The sequence below is a fragment of the Caloenas nicobarica genome, chromosome 7 (genome assembly GCF_036013445.1).
Source record: "Caloenas nicobarica isolate bCalNic1 chromosome 7, bCalNic1.hap1, whole genome shotgun sequence".
Taxonomy (NCBI): domain Eukaryota; kingdom Metazoa; phylum Chordata; class Aves; order Columbiformes; family Columbidae; genus Caloenas; species Caloenas nicobarica.
In genome coordinates, this window is record NC_088251.1 from 30,483,474 (window position 1) to 30,499,525 (window position 16,052).

At 37.6% G+C, this 16,052-nt stretch overlaps 1 protein-coding gene across 1 annotated transcript in view; it reads left to right on the forward strand.

Moving 5' to 3' along the window:
• GRID1 (glutamate ionotropic receptor delta type subunit 1) overlaps window positions 1-16,052 on the forward strand; it is a 516,801-nt gene that overhangs the window by 395,512 nt on the left and 105,237 nt on the right. Inside the window, exon 6 of the mRNA XM_065639013.1 lies at window positions 12,800-12,973. Coding sequence (XP_065495085.1) covers window positions 12,800-12,973 — 174 coding nt within the window. The remainder of the gene's footprint in view (window positions 1-12,799; window positions 12,974-16,052) is intronic.

The following is a 16,052-nucleotide window of genomic DNA, read 5'->3' on the forward strand; positions in this document are numbered from 1 at the left end:
AATTTAATAACCAAGTCCTTTGTTAATTTCTCATTTCTTTCATTGCACCTAGCTAATAATTTTGGATAGGCTACTTTTAATAGTAACTATAAATTGTATTGTGTGGCATTAGAAAGGCTCTGTATTTAAATAGGGGTTAGTGAAAGTGTGCGAAATCTCTGCTTATAAAGGCTTTCTAAATTCTTTCTAGTCCTTGTTACATTTAAGTGCCTCCTGATTTGTCAGCTGCAGTAATGGCCCACTACAAAATATCAGCCAGATGCCCAGGGAGTCAGTGTTTATATTCACGTAAAGATAATACAGTGGATATTTCCCTAAGCATTTATAGAGAGGGAGTGTTTGTGAATTTGTTATTGCTGCTGTTACTGTTCAGATGTTAAAACTCTCTTCATGAAGCCTGAATCTGTAACATCACAAATAAACCTTTGGCACTCAAACACATCACACAGGGTGTCAATTCTGCTTTTATTTGCTGAACTTTTATTTTTTCTCTTTTATGGTTAGGTGCTGGGTAGGGAAGCTATGCTACGAAAATGTAAATCTAAAGTATAACTTTTAGTGATAAATAGTAGTGCGCATACTTATAAATATCTCAAAATGCAATTAAATTCAAACAGACAATTACAGAAACTTTTCAAAGTAATGAAATTTTGAAGAACACTTTGCAGGTAAAGAGAGGAGGAAATGTCTTGATTATCCTTTTTTAACAGAAAGGTGTTGGTCTTTGTGTGCTTAAAGGTACTGTGAAAAGAAGATACATTAAGCATGCACATGGATGTATCTGTAGAAAGATGGAGGTTCCTTAGGGCTTGCTTTTCACTTAATAGTGTGTGTACCCCCATGCTAGCAAGAGAACAGACTGATTATGGTTTCCTTGTGCATGTTTCCATTTGGTAACAGTGAGAACTGCATGGGTACTTGATGGAAAATGTTATTCCTTGACTGGATGTTCATTGGTGCTGTGATTTGCAGAATACAATTAATTTTTAATTCCTGACAGTCAAATCAGCTCTTTTTCATGTAGTTCCACATGAGTAGCAAGAGAGATGTAGTCCATTCTGTAAGTGGACCAAATACTTAGCCAGTCCTTTTTTTCTCCCAGGGAGACTGAGTATCCTACACTTTTCTGTTCACCCTGTGGTCTCTGTGATCTAATGGTCCCATTTGCAAGGAAAGAGAGGTACAGCACTAACAGGCCTGAAGGGGCAGTAGTCAGAAAAGAACACAGTGACAATTATTTCCATTGACATTCCTTGAATGAAGAGTGTTGGATTGTAAACAGGCTCTTAAGGTCTTTCTCACTTCAGGGAAACATTTAAGGGCCTGGTACAGGTTAGACTACTGTGGTCCACTGATCTTGAGCACCTTCTCACGATCTGCCCTGTGTCCCACCTCTTGTCAAGCCAATGAGGATCTGAACCTTGGACTTATCTTGCTATAGTAAGAATGACTGTAGAGTACGATATTATTGTCTTACTGGAATTTAACCTACTTTACTCTCTCTGTATTGACATCCAATAAACGTTTGGGTCGTTTTGTTTTATTTTGGTTTTTATTTTCCTTTTGCTTCTGTCCCATACTGCAGGATAGGAGCTAAGTTTTGGAGTTTGAACAGATTTTGTCACTTTAATTTTGTTAGGCAAGCAACACCACCAAGCTTGTGATGAGCTAAGTAAAACTATTTTTGTTAATCCTACTACACAGCAAATGAACAAATGTGGAATATAAGAGTTGATCTTAAAGTACAGAGCTATACTGTCTCTCAAGGTCCTGCATTTGCTTGCTTCCGATAACCCAAGTCTCTGTGCTAAGGTATCTGTTCAGTTTGGATGCTATTGGTAGTGTAAAAGGACTCAGCCATCTTTAGAAAAAGGCTAGTGAATTGGGAGGTGGATTCACTGTATGGGGTCGGAAGGCTGAAACATTACATGGCAAGTCTTTCAGAATAAGAGAATACACAGGGATAGGTCTTTGCAGGCAATCGTGCCCTCGTATGTCCTCTTTGAAGCCAAAGTCATAAAACCTTACTGTTTTAAAAATATACATTTGTAAGTATGTCTACTTTTCTAATTTCAGACATTTTATGTTTCAAACTTGCAGAGCTGTCAAAAATAGTGAAGGTTTGAGGGGAAAAAAAGAAATGTATTTCTAACCACCCTTCCCCTTTTAGATGTATATTTCATCATCTTCACTTTTATTCATCTAGATATACTAAATCTTTCCTTGCATTCATTTAGGTAACTCTTCTATCTGAATTCTGGGTTAAACATGCCAAGTAGATTTTTAAAAGCAAGAACATATGTGATTTCTGTATAAATCCTTGCAACAGCAAACAACTCTTCAAAACGATGACTAGTCCATGCTTAGCTTTGTCTCTGGAATAGTCCAAACCAATTTATTACCATGGACTGTGTTGGGAGTTGCCAACAACCAGCAATTTTGAACTTAAACAAGACCTATTAGAACGTATCTGGTATTTTGCTTGTATCTTTGCTGTTTATGCCTTTAAGTGTTGATGAAATGACCTACCAGCTTTGATAGATGTGTGCTAGTTGTTATGGCATGACTGGCACAGTTGTATATGCTACCCCCACCCCTCACTTTTGGGTGTTTATCTCCTGTCTCTTTTTTCCCTGTTTTTCTTCCTTATTTTTATTTTTGTCTTACATTTCTTTGTCTTTGGTGCCTGACATCAAGCATCTCTGTTGGTTCCTCCTGACATTTTTCATTCTCCCCTTCTCTTTTTCTGCCTGCTCAGAGAAAATGCTGTGCATTGCCCAGGGCAAATGTCTGTGAGAGAGGCACAAGAGCAATACTTGAAACTGAATTTGTATGTAGTTGTACTAGGAGCAATGCTCTAGGAGTCTGTGTCTGCTTTTTTGTTAGCAGCAGCAGTATGTCTGGGAGTATAAACAGCACTAGAAACTATATTTTCCTTTTTGTGGGACACTTCATGGTTTTGAAATTTTCTCCATTTCAATGGGAGAGAAAAGATTTTAAAAAATTCTGTAAAACTGGAATTTGGACAAAAAATATTCAAATTAAACACGGTATTGTTTTTATTCATATCAATGTACTTAATTCTATTTCCAAGTTTCTAAACATTCAATATTTTTACATTTAAATCAGTGAAGTACACAAAGCAGTCAACTACTCTTCATGGAAAGGGAATGGGTACTGAATTTGACTGATAACTCAAAAGAGTTGTTTCACCATTATCACATCTTTCCTTTAATTCATTTTTCCAACAAACTTTCATCACTTTTCAGATGTTTAATTGAAGATTGTAGGACATGGTAAGACAAAGCACAAGATTACTGGTTGAGATAGGAGATAATTTTTTGCGAAGGACAGGTAGGGGTGAAGAGAGGACAATGTAGTGTTGCATGTCCGAATTGTATGTACTTACTCTGAAGCTAAGGAGGGGTGAGGTTCAAACTTGTTGAGTAGTGGCATAGAAGTGCACTGAGGAAGACTTTTTGAAAGTGCATTTTTGACAAAAATACCCCAAAGACAGGAAATTGAAATAATGGATGATTTTAATTTCCCTGGTAGTTGAAAATGTATTGTTGGGACACAGACAAGTCTTCACCATTTCCTGTGATTGACAATGTTATCCCTATGTGTTTAAAAAGTTCAGACAGATGTCAGTTAAGATTTCATTATGGCTAAGCAAGAACGGGCTAAGGAAGTTGGAAGATAATTGGTGTGAAATTAATGGTGAGATGGTGGCATGCACTGTTTGAAGAAGAGGAAGAAGTGAGAAAAGGAGAACTGGGATAACGGACATCAGCAAAAAGAATGTCCAACTTCACAAGTTTAGGGAACTTGTAGTGCTTTTGGAAAGATAATATGATGAGTAAAGAATGGCAAAAGAACTGTGGAGTTCTGTGAAGATGAAAGTGTAATAAGGTATCGTTATGGTTCCAATTGGGTATCTTTGAAGATCTTGAAATCGGACAGGAATTCTAAAGAAAAAGTGGTGAAAAAAGGGCTGAGGAGGAGTGTAAAGGAGTAATGAAGTAAATTATTGTAAAATGAGACTGAGGTGCAAAATGACTCATACCAGGGGTCATAAATAGCAACAATAGAAGTTTAGACATAGCCGAAGATAAAGGAAAGAGTAAGGTGATTACTTAATGGAGAAATAAAATTTTAATGTTTTTACTGACTTCATGCTGGCTTTCTAGAAACTATTAATTTTAACCAGACTGTTAAAAACATTGTGATAGTTCCAGTTTATTTAGATAAATCTGAGGCATTCCACCAAATGAGATTCCATATGGAGAGTATTTTGCGTGTGGCTACAAAATGACACATATCTGGTGATCATCTGCAGCAGCAACTTAGAATCCTTGTGGATAACAAACAGAATATTGAGCAATATTGTTGTGATCTTGCAAAACAAGGAAACCTAGTCCTCAGATATGTTACTGGAACCATTCTTTGTAAGATAAGGGAGGCAATAATTTTGCTCTGCTTGACATCAGTTTGGCCTCGTTGGAACAGTATTGCAAGTTTTGGGCAAGACACTTTAAAACAAAACAAGAAAGTGCAGAACAATTTTGAAAATCCAGAGGACAGCACCTAGTATGCTGAAAGCTCAGTAAAATATGACCCATGAGGAAAGGTGGAAAGAATTAGTTTTATCTCCTACGAAATTCAGCAGACAGAGCAAAGGTATAGCAGAAGAACAGATATAATTAAAAGAAGAATATGATCACATGTTCACTCTAGAAAGATAAAGGAAATGCAATTTAATCTTCTGCAGTAGAAATTACATTGAGTATTGGGAAATAGTTAATGATCTAAATATGATAATAATGAACAGGAACAACTTCCTTGGTTACTTTCTTCCCTCTCGTCATCTCTCTGTCTTCAGACCTGGTTCTGCTATTGTTTTTTTATTCTTCAATTTTCCTACTCACATTATATAAGTCTGCTAAATATTTTCAGATCTCAGTTTGGAAAGACAAACACAGCTGTGTTATGAACACCACTGAGAATTTTCTGGTCTGCACCTTCTGTTCTAGGTCTTTCCACGTATCTTTTTTTACTAGCGGTATGGCAGTGGCAGTTCGTAAAAATAGTCACTGCATGTACTTCTCATTGAATCACTTAATACCTTTGCTGACAAACATGAAATTTCTGGGAACTGTGACTCATATTTGATTTCCAATCAGCATGGAACTCCATCCTTCTCTTTCTACTACTGGGCAAGCTAGAGTGATTGCGTTTGACTAGATGCTGTCAGCCAAATCCACCCTTGGGGTAGCCTCAGTGGTTTGACTTAGCCAAGGATGAACCTAGCATCATATTTCTTGATATCAATCATTTGAAATGGAGAAGTATCTTGGTATTGTATGTAGTTTTGATAGAAACATGCCTAGTAACGAACTGCTGGCAGTCTCAGTGATTTAAAAATAGGTTTAATTACAATGTGTAAAAATTAAGTCTGAACACTAAAGGTTATAGCTTCTACTTGATTACCGTTTTCATCTGTTGCTTTTCCATTGAATTGACTCTCATTGATTCAGATTAACTTGCATCAGATCAGATATAAAGGGATATTTGTTATTAACATAAAATGACTTCTTATTACCCTGAATTTTTAGTCTTAGAAATACCACATGCTTCACCATATGGAATAACGGATGCTGAAATTCAAATAATATTGACTTCTAAATTCTCAAGCTGGAAGCATGGGAATAGTGGGGAGAACTGGTGGAAATTTCATTACATTAGTTCCTTACTGTCTAAATTATCAGGTACTCTGTAGGAAAGGAATGTGCTATGGGGGAGAAAAGTACCAACTCGGGGATATTTGTCATGGCAGGACACTTAAAGAAAGGAGGAGTTCTTTCTAATAAAGCAATACATTATTTTGCAAAATAACAGCGTCATGCATTCTTTCATTGCATTTTTCTGTGAACTACGGTACGGTTTCCAGAATTAAGCTTTGTAAAGTAGGGAAGAATCATATTCTTGAGTGTCCTGGTAGATGTACTAGCAGAGTTTCCAGTGTATGTGTGTGTGTTCACGGGAACTGCGAAGAGTGTGACTGTATTTCTTTATTGCATGATTCAACATATAGTTTAATGCTATGCAGGGTACCTGGGCTCTAAGTTTGAATAGGTGCTCATTTCTTTATCATTAAGAAAAGCTTCTGCTGTTATTAATAGTTATTCCGTTTAAAAACAAACGAAAAAATCAACCATATAATCTTTTCTGCAACATTGCAGGGTGGATAGCAGAAAGGTAACTTGTATTTGTAGTGGCTCTTGCCAAAATCAAAGGTGCTTTTTTATTGATAGAATGTAGTAAGCCAGTTGATCTTCTTGTACGAACCTGAGCTTGATAACCAGAGCTTTTGAAAAATCATCATTAGCTTTATTTTGCTTCTGGTGTACAATGCTAACCATAAATGCATTAAAAAAAAAAATTCAGGGACCAGTTTATTATTGGTGAAAATTGTTTTTCAGTAAGAAATCTGAAATAAATAGGATGAAGCTATACAAATAGAGTATTATACAGATTTCAAATCCATAGGGAGATAAAGTGTGCGGTAGTTAGAAGGCAGCTGATATTCTTGTTAGATTTAATTGAAAAATAAAACTAAACCCCATTTAATATCCAGAAAAGGATGCCTTTGGATATTTTCTCTTTCCAATCCACAGAAAAGATCTTGGTTTGGAAAAGTTGGAGGCAGTAAGCACAGACAAACTGCTAGAGCAATTGCAGATGTGTAAAGTATTTGGTTAAATTCTTCCCAATTATGATACTACTTGTCAGAAGAAACCCTCCACATTGAAGGAGGAGGGAGAAGTGAAGTAGGAAGAAAAGGTCTTGTAATTCCTGCAGAAGTGATAAAAAGATTTGGAAGTGGGCAAATTCCATCAGTGGTGAGAAGCCTTAGAAAGTTAGAGTGCTAAGGGACTTGTAGAGGTCTGAGCCATGTTGAGATATGTTATCCACATCACTTGAATGTTGGTCCAAACTTTTAGACAGCAGTTGACCTTATTCTTCCTTTTTGGACAGGTGACACTTTCAAAATGATACTGGTGGTGCTGTCAGCAGATGAATTCCTAGATCTGTAGCTGATTAATAAAAATTTCCCAAATTCAGCCTGGGTGATCAGTCGGAACTAAATGCAGAAAAATATTATTATGCTTTTTATTTTCCCCTTTCAGAGCATTCACTCAAAACACATTTCTGTTAATAATTTTCTGGACTCTGGCTCAATTCTCTTATTTCTGCTGTTTTCATAAGTCTCTCTTCACCACTGTTTCACTGTCTGTAGGAGGCAGTTTGAGCGACGAGAAATTGTTCCATCATCTCTCTCCTGGTGTGACATATTTCTTACTTTCCATTTCTATCCCACAGCTCCTTTGCTCCTGCCAATAGTTGTTTTCTTTCCTTTTACCATGTCAGACATGCCCAGTATATCCGTAGTTACTCATCCTCTTGATTTGAGAGTCAAACAGCTTCTCAGCTGTCATCTGGGCACTTGTTTCTTACTTTCCTCTATGAAATATTTTTCAAAGGTTGAGAAAAATGAGCAGAAAATAGAATAGTAATTATCAGATAAAGTCTATCTCTGCAAACTACTTTTTCCCCAGGGGTAGCATGTAGGAAGGTGTTAGAAAATACATGACGAACAGTGTTTTCCTAGTGCAGGGCTTGTAGAGTAATCTTGGGGAAATGTATGACTTTGGAAGAAAAATCCCATATGAACACAGTGTTTGTTCTTCACTTTTGTTTGGAAAATATTTTTCTTTTTTTTTAGAAATTTCTATGTTTTATGCATTTTGGATGATCAACAATTAGACCCATGAGCCTGTGTAAATTGTTATGGCTTCATTTTCACTTGGGTAGAACCAGGACTATCTGATAGATTACAATATTGCTCAGTCTTTCTGTACATATGAAAGTGCTAAAAGTTTCTTTGTTTTTAAGCATCAGTCTGTGTAATGATGCTTGTGTTGACTCTGATAACAAGTTAATAAATCTTTTACACTTCCCGTGCCTTATTTTTGCTTGAAAAAAAGCAGACTTCGTAACAATGGTTTAAGAATACAAGCATGGCAAGTATTCTAAGATGTTTTCAAATTATACAAAAATGCACAGACTAAAAGAAGTCAAAAAATTGAATAGAAATACAAGGAACACACTGTGAAAAAAACCTTAAGATCTAGCAAATTACACATTTCAATGCAAAACTTAACAATTTACAATTAAAATTTATTCCAGTTTTACTGGAGGTCCTTTATATTTACTACTTTCCTAAAGAAATCTTGCTTCTCTCCTTTTGTCTGCTGTCTTCGTCACTACATAATTTTTATTTATTTATTTTCCAAAGAGTGTGTACTTTTCTTATATATGTTGGATGTGGGGGGAAGCTTCAGGCAGCTTCTCACCGAAGCCACCCTGCAGTCCCCCGTCCCTAGACCTTGTCATGCAAACCCAGTAGAATTTGCTTGAAGGTATACATATGCAAGAAACGGCACTTCATGTGTACCTGCATCCTGCTTGCAGAAATTCGTAGGGTTCAAAATTGACCTAAATCTAATGCTGTTGAATTACGTAGAAACTGTCTTAGTCAGGTAGGAATAAGATTAAATGAGCTTTGAGTTGTTTTATCAGTGAAATCCACATTAAAATAAAGGGTGATTTGTTTGTTTGTTTGTTTGTTTGTCCAGCTTTTGATAACTGTCATTTTGTGTGATTTTCTTTTTTTCCTTAGAAAATTTCTTTTTACTATGGAATAATATTCTGTTAAATCAGAGGATATTTTACTGTATAGGCACTCGCTCTGATCTGAGAAACATTTTGGGACAACCGGTGCAGAGTCCTTATATCTAGAAATAGACCTAATTCAACTAAATTATGAATACATCCCTGTAGAAATTTTTAGGATCATCAGGTAAAAGGAAGAGAAGTGACAGAGTGTTGGATGTGTTGGAGGACAATGAGGATGGGAGTTGGACAGATGGTCATGCAGACTCATACTAGAATGTTTTCTGTGCAATGAAAAATAGATTGTGCCCTTGCCTGCAAGGATTAACCTATATATATGTATACATATGCATCTGTGTGCCTGCTCATGTGGGATGCAGAGAAGCCAGCATATCGTTGGTTGAATAAATTGATCTACAGGATAAGCTGTCATGAATGTTTTAAAAAAGCAGGTAATTGTAGGATGTTTTCTGGATTTTCAGCAAGTGAACAAGTGTCCATTTATAGATGTACACCGTGCATTAAGGGGAATTATAATAACCCAACAAACGATATTGATCCTAATGCAAAAATTCCACATGAATCTGTTGCTTTTCTCCATGAGTGTCCTTGTCCTCATTGCCATTCAGTTTAATCCTCCAGTTTTCTTAGGGATGCGCTTTCTGGAAATCTCTTTTGGCTCTTTAAATTATTAATGTCATTAAAATTTATAATTTTCTGTCATTACCTCTAGGAAAATAGAGATTGTAATGTGAAACATAATTGTCTCATTTTGCAATTTGTGTTATGATAGTTGAGCACAACTAGAGCTGATTTAAATATTCCCCTGAGCAATACGGCTAGGTAATACAAACTGACTGAAGTTCTCTGTGTGCAGATAAATAAATAGATAAATGAATTCCCCAAATGACCAATATTTCTGTGCAAATAAATAGATAAATGAATGCCACAATTTTTTGAAGAGTAAACTTTGCCATTAATATGACACATGAACAGAAAACACAACGCTTAAAGGACTCCTTCAGTGATGAGCTGGGTGATCCAAGAACAAGATTGTAAATTTGGGATACACTTGTTTGAAAAAACAAACCAAAACACTCTAGGACCAGCCTAAATTATTTGCTTGGTTGTCAGTTTCACAGCGTAAAGAAGATTTTCATATCATGTACAGGAAAGAAAACATGCTACTTTAAAACAAATAACTGGATGAACAGACTTCGATTGCAAGATCAGTGTGAAATGTTTTTTCCACTGTGACTCTAAGGCTTAGAACTATTTTTTTGGATATATGCTGTTATTCTGATGGGTGTAAAAGTAAGAGTCCACATATACTTGTTTTTCCTTTTTTTGGGTTTTGGGTTTTTTTCTCTCCTGTATTTATCACAGTCAGAACACAGGTGATCTTTCTGCATGTGACATTTAAGGTTTCACATGCTGCTAAGCCAGGACCACGAGTTTTCTGGAATGCCTGTGCCAGGCAGGAGGAAGGGGTGCAGTCCCCTGGCCAGGGAAGCTGCAGCCAGGCTGCTCTGGTGGGGGATGCTGGTGACCTGCTCTTTTCTGCAATTCCGGCACCCAGCCACTCTGATCTACCCCTGGACCTGCCTGAGGTGCCCTGTGATGCTGCCTGTGGCCGTACCACCCTGTGAATTGGCATAGAAAAGCCCATAGTTGCCTTTGGCTTTTAGAGCACCAGCTCAAAAATGCAGATGTAGACCTTTTGTTCCCAGCTCTTCCAAGAACAACTTTTTATTCTATGATTTACATTTCTAAAAAGAAATTTTGTTTCTAAAAGGAATGGATCATTTGCTGGTATGAATGTCCATTTAGCTAAAAGAAAAACCAGGAGCTTTGTTCTGCTTGGTGTTATATATTAAACTGAGACACTGAAATATTTTATATACTGTCAGTTTTCCACACAGAAAAAGGTGACACTTTCAGAGTCAGATTTAGTCTAATTTAGGTTCTGAATTTCCCTTCAGAGGCTCCAGTTTTTCTTCTTTGGCTGTGCAGTTATTACGATTTTACGTTCAGGACTCACTTCGTGCCTATAGTTGAGTAGGAAGAACCTGCGTTAATGTGTCTAACACAGTTGATCTCCTCCACTACCTTACCTCTGGAAATCCCATGGGGAAAGCAGTTCTGGTCTGCTATGTATAGGCTTATGTGTCTCAGGTCAAGCATTTTGACACAGGTTATGAGACGCCTTTGAAAAGTTCTGCATCACTCCGGGAGGACACAAAATGTGTGTGGTGAACTGAAAGTCTGGATGATTTGTGATCTTTTTTTTCTGTTTCCAGCCACTTAGTTTGAGTTTTCCTGCAAGGGACACATCCTAGGGTTATGAGTTAAAGGTATCCCATAATATTATTCGGACTGTAGATTATACATGCTGTGGGGCTTTAGCGCCCCTGAGCCCAACAGAAGAGAAATCCAAGGCAGCAGTCCGGAGGGATCTGTAGAGATCGTGGGTCTCTTTCAATGTCTCCCTGCAAGGCAACAGGTGCTGCCAAGCATCTTCTATTAAGCCTTAAAATCTTTGGCTTCTATAAGAATATATTTATTTTCTGATTTTCTATTTTCACGTCACACCAGTTGGTCTGTTGTTAATGCAATGAATTTCACCTTCTGCAAAGTTAAAAATTCATGTTCCTAAAAAATGATGGGAAATTGGCAAAGATGAACTAAATCGAGCCAAAGCTACAGTACTAGTCAACCGTAACAAGTAATTATAATAACCCCATGGTCATTTCAGTCACAGCTTGACAGAAAAAAAGGCAAGAAAACAAAGCATTTTTTTTCTTGAATGTTAAAAAGACGGGGCCGTGTTCACTTCTGCTGATGACACAACACAAGGTGTGGGGCCTGTTGACCGAGTAAGTACAACATGAGTTATTTGCAGTCCCCTACCCTGCAAAGGGCTGAGCAGCCCTGTGCAGGCTGAGCAATGGGTTGGCCCAGCTGTGCAGCTGGTGCAGCCAACCTGTGCTGGAGCTGGACTGATATGGGTTGCAGATGCTGCTGGTGGCAGTGGTGAGGAGCTGGGATGTAAAGCTGCTCCCTGCAGAGGAGGCGCCTGGGGACGAATGCAGCCAGCAGTGCTACCATCTGTCCTTCCCCACCATGAACTCCTGGTGGGAAACAACCACCCCAAGCTGTTCTGCTGTTTTGGTTTCAGGATCACCTAAGCCTGTGATTTTCAAACTATTCCTAGGATTAAAAAAAAAAAAAAAAAAAGTTTTGGTTCTGTGGCTTTTTTAAAAATACAAAATACTTAAAGCATAGAGTTGAGTTGGCTTCAGTTGTGATATAAGGGCAGTAGATGCAGGCCCTGGCCCAGGATGGATTAGGAGGCTGGGACGTGGGGAGGTCTGCAAAGAATCTTTGGACAGTGCAAAGCCTGAAAAGAAGAGCAGCCTGTCCTTGGGGTCTCCTTATATCTTATCCTAAACTATTCTGCGTGCAGAAACTTGCAGTCCTAATTGTGTCAATCCTTTCCATGAAGTTTCTCCTATTTTTTTATTTCCTAATACAGATAGCCTCAAAAGACTGCCTTGAGTCATTATCAAGATTAGTTTTCAGAAATGATCTGCTGTTCTTATGGGAAAAGTACTTCCTTGTAATGTTGTTCTCACTTGTAATGGACATATTTCCTAAAGATAGTTACATTTTTCATTTGTTGTTTTGTTCTGAGGATGTAGTGAGGTTCTATTCTGCCAACCAAAACCCTTTCTATATAAATTTGGTTTCAAGGCTCTTGTTTTTTTACTTGGAAACCTATTGAGACCATGTTGGTGCTTTTCTATGAGGTACTATCTCTGCAGTATGTTAGTATTGCCAAGACAGATGGTCCTGTGTTAAACTGTTTTGTTTCAGATGATGCATAAAAAATACCATTGTTGTTATTAAATACAAAATAAGGACATTTGGCCTAGACTAAGCATGTGTGTCTGTAACTTTTTTCTTCTATTGTCTTTTTAAAAACATTTATCCAATAATGTAAGGAATATATGAAATGTCTGGACAATTATATGCTTTTAAAAGACCGTATCTCCATTCACAGGAAATCACTGATAATGAAATATTAGAGCTGGTACATAGTGCTCTGGGGAGGATGACAGTTATCCGGCAAATTTTCCCTCTCTCAAGGGACAACAATCAGAGGTGCATGAGGAACAACCACCGAATATCATCACTGCTGTGTGATCCACAAGAAGGTTATCTTCAGATGCTGCAGGTCAGTAGCTGTGCCCACTAGAATCTGACATGGAATAGTTTTCTGTGACTGTATTGTCTCAGAAGAAGAATAAAATGAGTACAGATAAATCTGAGCATGTAACCTTTGGTCAACTCTTCCTGATTTTATTATTTATTTTACTTCCTAGAACCGAGGGCTTTAAATTTGATGTTATGTTTATGAAGTACAAGCAAGTTGTTGCACTAAATCAGAGCTGATTTTGCGTAATTAATTCTCTTAACAGAAAAAAGGGGGAAAAAAAGTCCTATTATAGTCTTGTGGTGTTACTGCTTGCTTATTATATTTATGCCCATTAGACATTGTTGTGAAAGAGTTAATCTGTGAAGATGACAGAACTCTGGTAGGTCTTGGGTTGCAGAGCATTTAATATTTAGTTAAATGGACTGAATCCAGCTGATGTGTTCAATCTGTCCCATTTCAATAGTCTCAGAAGTCTCTAGCAGCTGATAATTGTCTGAGCAAGTGAAATATGCACCACTAGTTCAAATTCCAGATTTTGGTAACGGATTTCACTCTGCTGTAAGCAACATCTCAAGATTATCAGATTTTTTTTTTTCTTGCAGTAATTTAAATATGATTTTAGGTGTTATTTCCAAGGATAGCACAATAATTCAGAAACATAGGTCTTGTGCTTTCAATGAGACTCCATGTGTTTCTGGTTTACTTTAGACATGGTTAAGAATCTCATTTGTATCACTGTTGAAGCTGTTGGATAAAACTGAAAACTTTAGTGAGACTGAGAATATAAACTTGATTAGAACCTTTTAATTTCATATTTAGTCTTAAACTGTGATGGACTGAGTGAAGAGAGAGTGGTTGAGCCTGTGGGTTGGCAATCATGGGTACTGTGTGTTGGAGTAAGGCTAGAAAGGGCTTGGTTAGGCTGTGGGGAGTGGGATGTTGGCCATCTGGGCTGCTGCAGCCTCATCAAGAAGGTGGTATGGAGTTGAGGGGTCCTTCCAGAGGGAACTCCTGTGCTGGCTTGGAAGATCTTCTAAAGAGCAAGCTATGAGGCTTATGGGAAACCAGAAGAGGTAGGGCGATTATCCAGAAAAGAAGTGGGAGGTCAGGATTTTCCAAGGAACATGGATGAGGATGTTTGTTTTACTTATTCGTGCCCTGCTAAAAATTGGCAGCTGCAGAGACTGAAGTCCTCTGAGGGAGGGATATGGATGTTTCCTCCTTGAAGAGAACCTTTGCTGACTGAAGGTTCTGTCATAGTGGTGGTAAAGTTTGGGAAATGCCAATCACATGGACTGTAGTTCTAGGCACTGGCCTATTCTTTCTGCACAGGGGAAAGTCTATGTTTATCTCTTGGCTTAGAAAGAAAAGACACTGTTGATTTTTATTAGTAACTCTGAAGTACGATATAATGAGAACAAAGGCCACTCATGTCAGAGAACTGAAGCAATTTCTGGTATGTTGAAAAAGTTATCTATCCTGCACCAACAAATCACTCATTGGTGAAAAATCTTACATTACAGCAGGATTTTGAGTAGTGTTGTCTATGCTGGTTTATGCATAATCTAATTCAGAGGTTCATCTGAAGGGCTCTGGCAGACATCTCTGAGCAAGTTCTTATTTGCTAAAACAGTAACTGGTTTGCTAGCATGAACAACCTTGTGTCCTGTTACTAAATTTCACTGACAAGGATGCTTTAGGAAGGACTCTCTTCCTGCTGATTCCTAAATGTGGATTTTGAGAAGCAAAACATTCTCAGTTTCTGTCTTCCAGAAATATTATACCATCTTAGGAATTGTCTTTAGAAGAATGGAACAGTAATGTTATGATTTGCTCATTAGATCCTTCTCTACAAACATAGAAACCAAAAAGAGATTTAAAGTCGTATAGAGTTACAAAGTTCACCTTTTGGAAGTTGATTCCGTAACTGTCATGTCCAGCCACACTGGAATGAAAAGTGAAGGGCACATTTGAGATCTCTAAAATTAACTGCCCCCAGTATCTCTTATGTTATCCTTAGGTTTCTATAGATTGAATATAGGATGTTTTTAGCACGTGCAGTTACATCTGAAGCGTTCTGTAGCTGCATTTTTTTCATAGGCTTTGACAAAACTTCTTACGAAACACCTTGTGGGCATACAGCTCATATTAATTTCCAAGTATGACTGACATGTTATTAATGGTCCTGCAATTCAGGTACTTCCAATCTTCTATTTCCTTTTTCTTGCTTAAAAAATATCTTTGACCTTTTGCTGTACAGAAGTACATCACGAAATTTCCCCTGTTGCCAGAGGCTGCAGTAGCTCCCAGCTCCGTGTCGGGCTGCGTGAATCCACCAGAGGCGGTGACCGCCTGCCGGCATCAAGTCCTTGTGTTGCTTTGAAGTAGTTTGATTAACACCACAGTTTGGAAATCTCTGGCTCATTCTCCCTTGGGCAATCTCATATTAATAATTCTTTGTTGTCAAGGTAACTTCCCAGCTATTGTTAATTAATTATTTATTTAATGACTTTGAAGAAGAATAAGCTAATCTCTGTCAGCCTCTAGCTGTAAATTGTTTTTATGGGAGAATTTAGTGTTTTTAACAAGCTAGTAAAGAAAGAAACATTTGTGTCATGGATTATTAACTTTCTTCTGGCTAAATTAATAAAAATCTTTTTGGAACTATTTTGTTCTCAGAGTGTTTAGTACCATATCCTGGAAAGTTGTTTTTCAGTGGGTGATCATCCCAGTTTGGCATTCTGACAAGGCTTTTAAAGATCAGGCTGTTCTGCAAGCTCATCAAAAAATTCATCTGTTCTGAATGCTTTGTGGAAATCCAATCTTATTCCATCAAACCACTTGTCAAAATTTTGCTCATGCCCTTATTTCTTGTACATATAAGATACCCAGCTGGGTTTCTGCTTCAACTGGAGAAAACGCTTTAAAAAGTTTCCTGGATTGGTCATTTTATTTGACTTCAGACGACTAGATTTATCTCTTTCTTATTCTTCATATATGATCCTCTGTGTCCATTTCTCTTTTTTATTAGTGGAAGGGACAGATTAGAACTAGCTGTCTTCCACTGGCAATCAGTATCCTGTGGTTTGGGCCATCA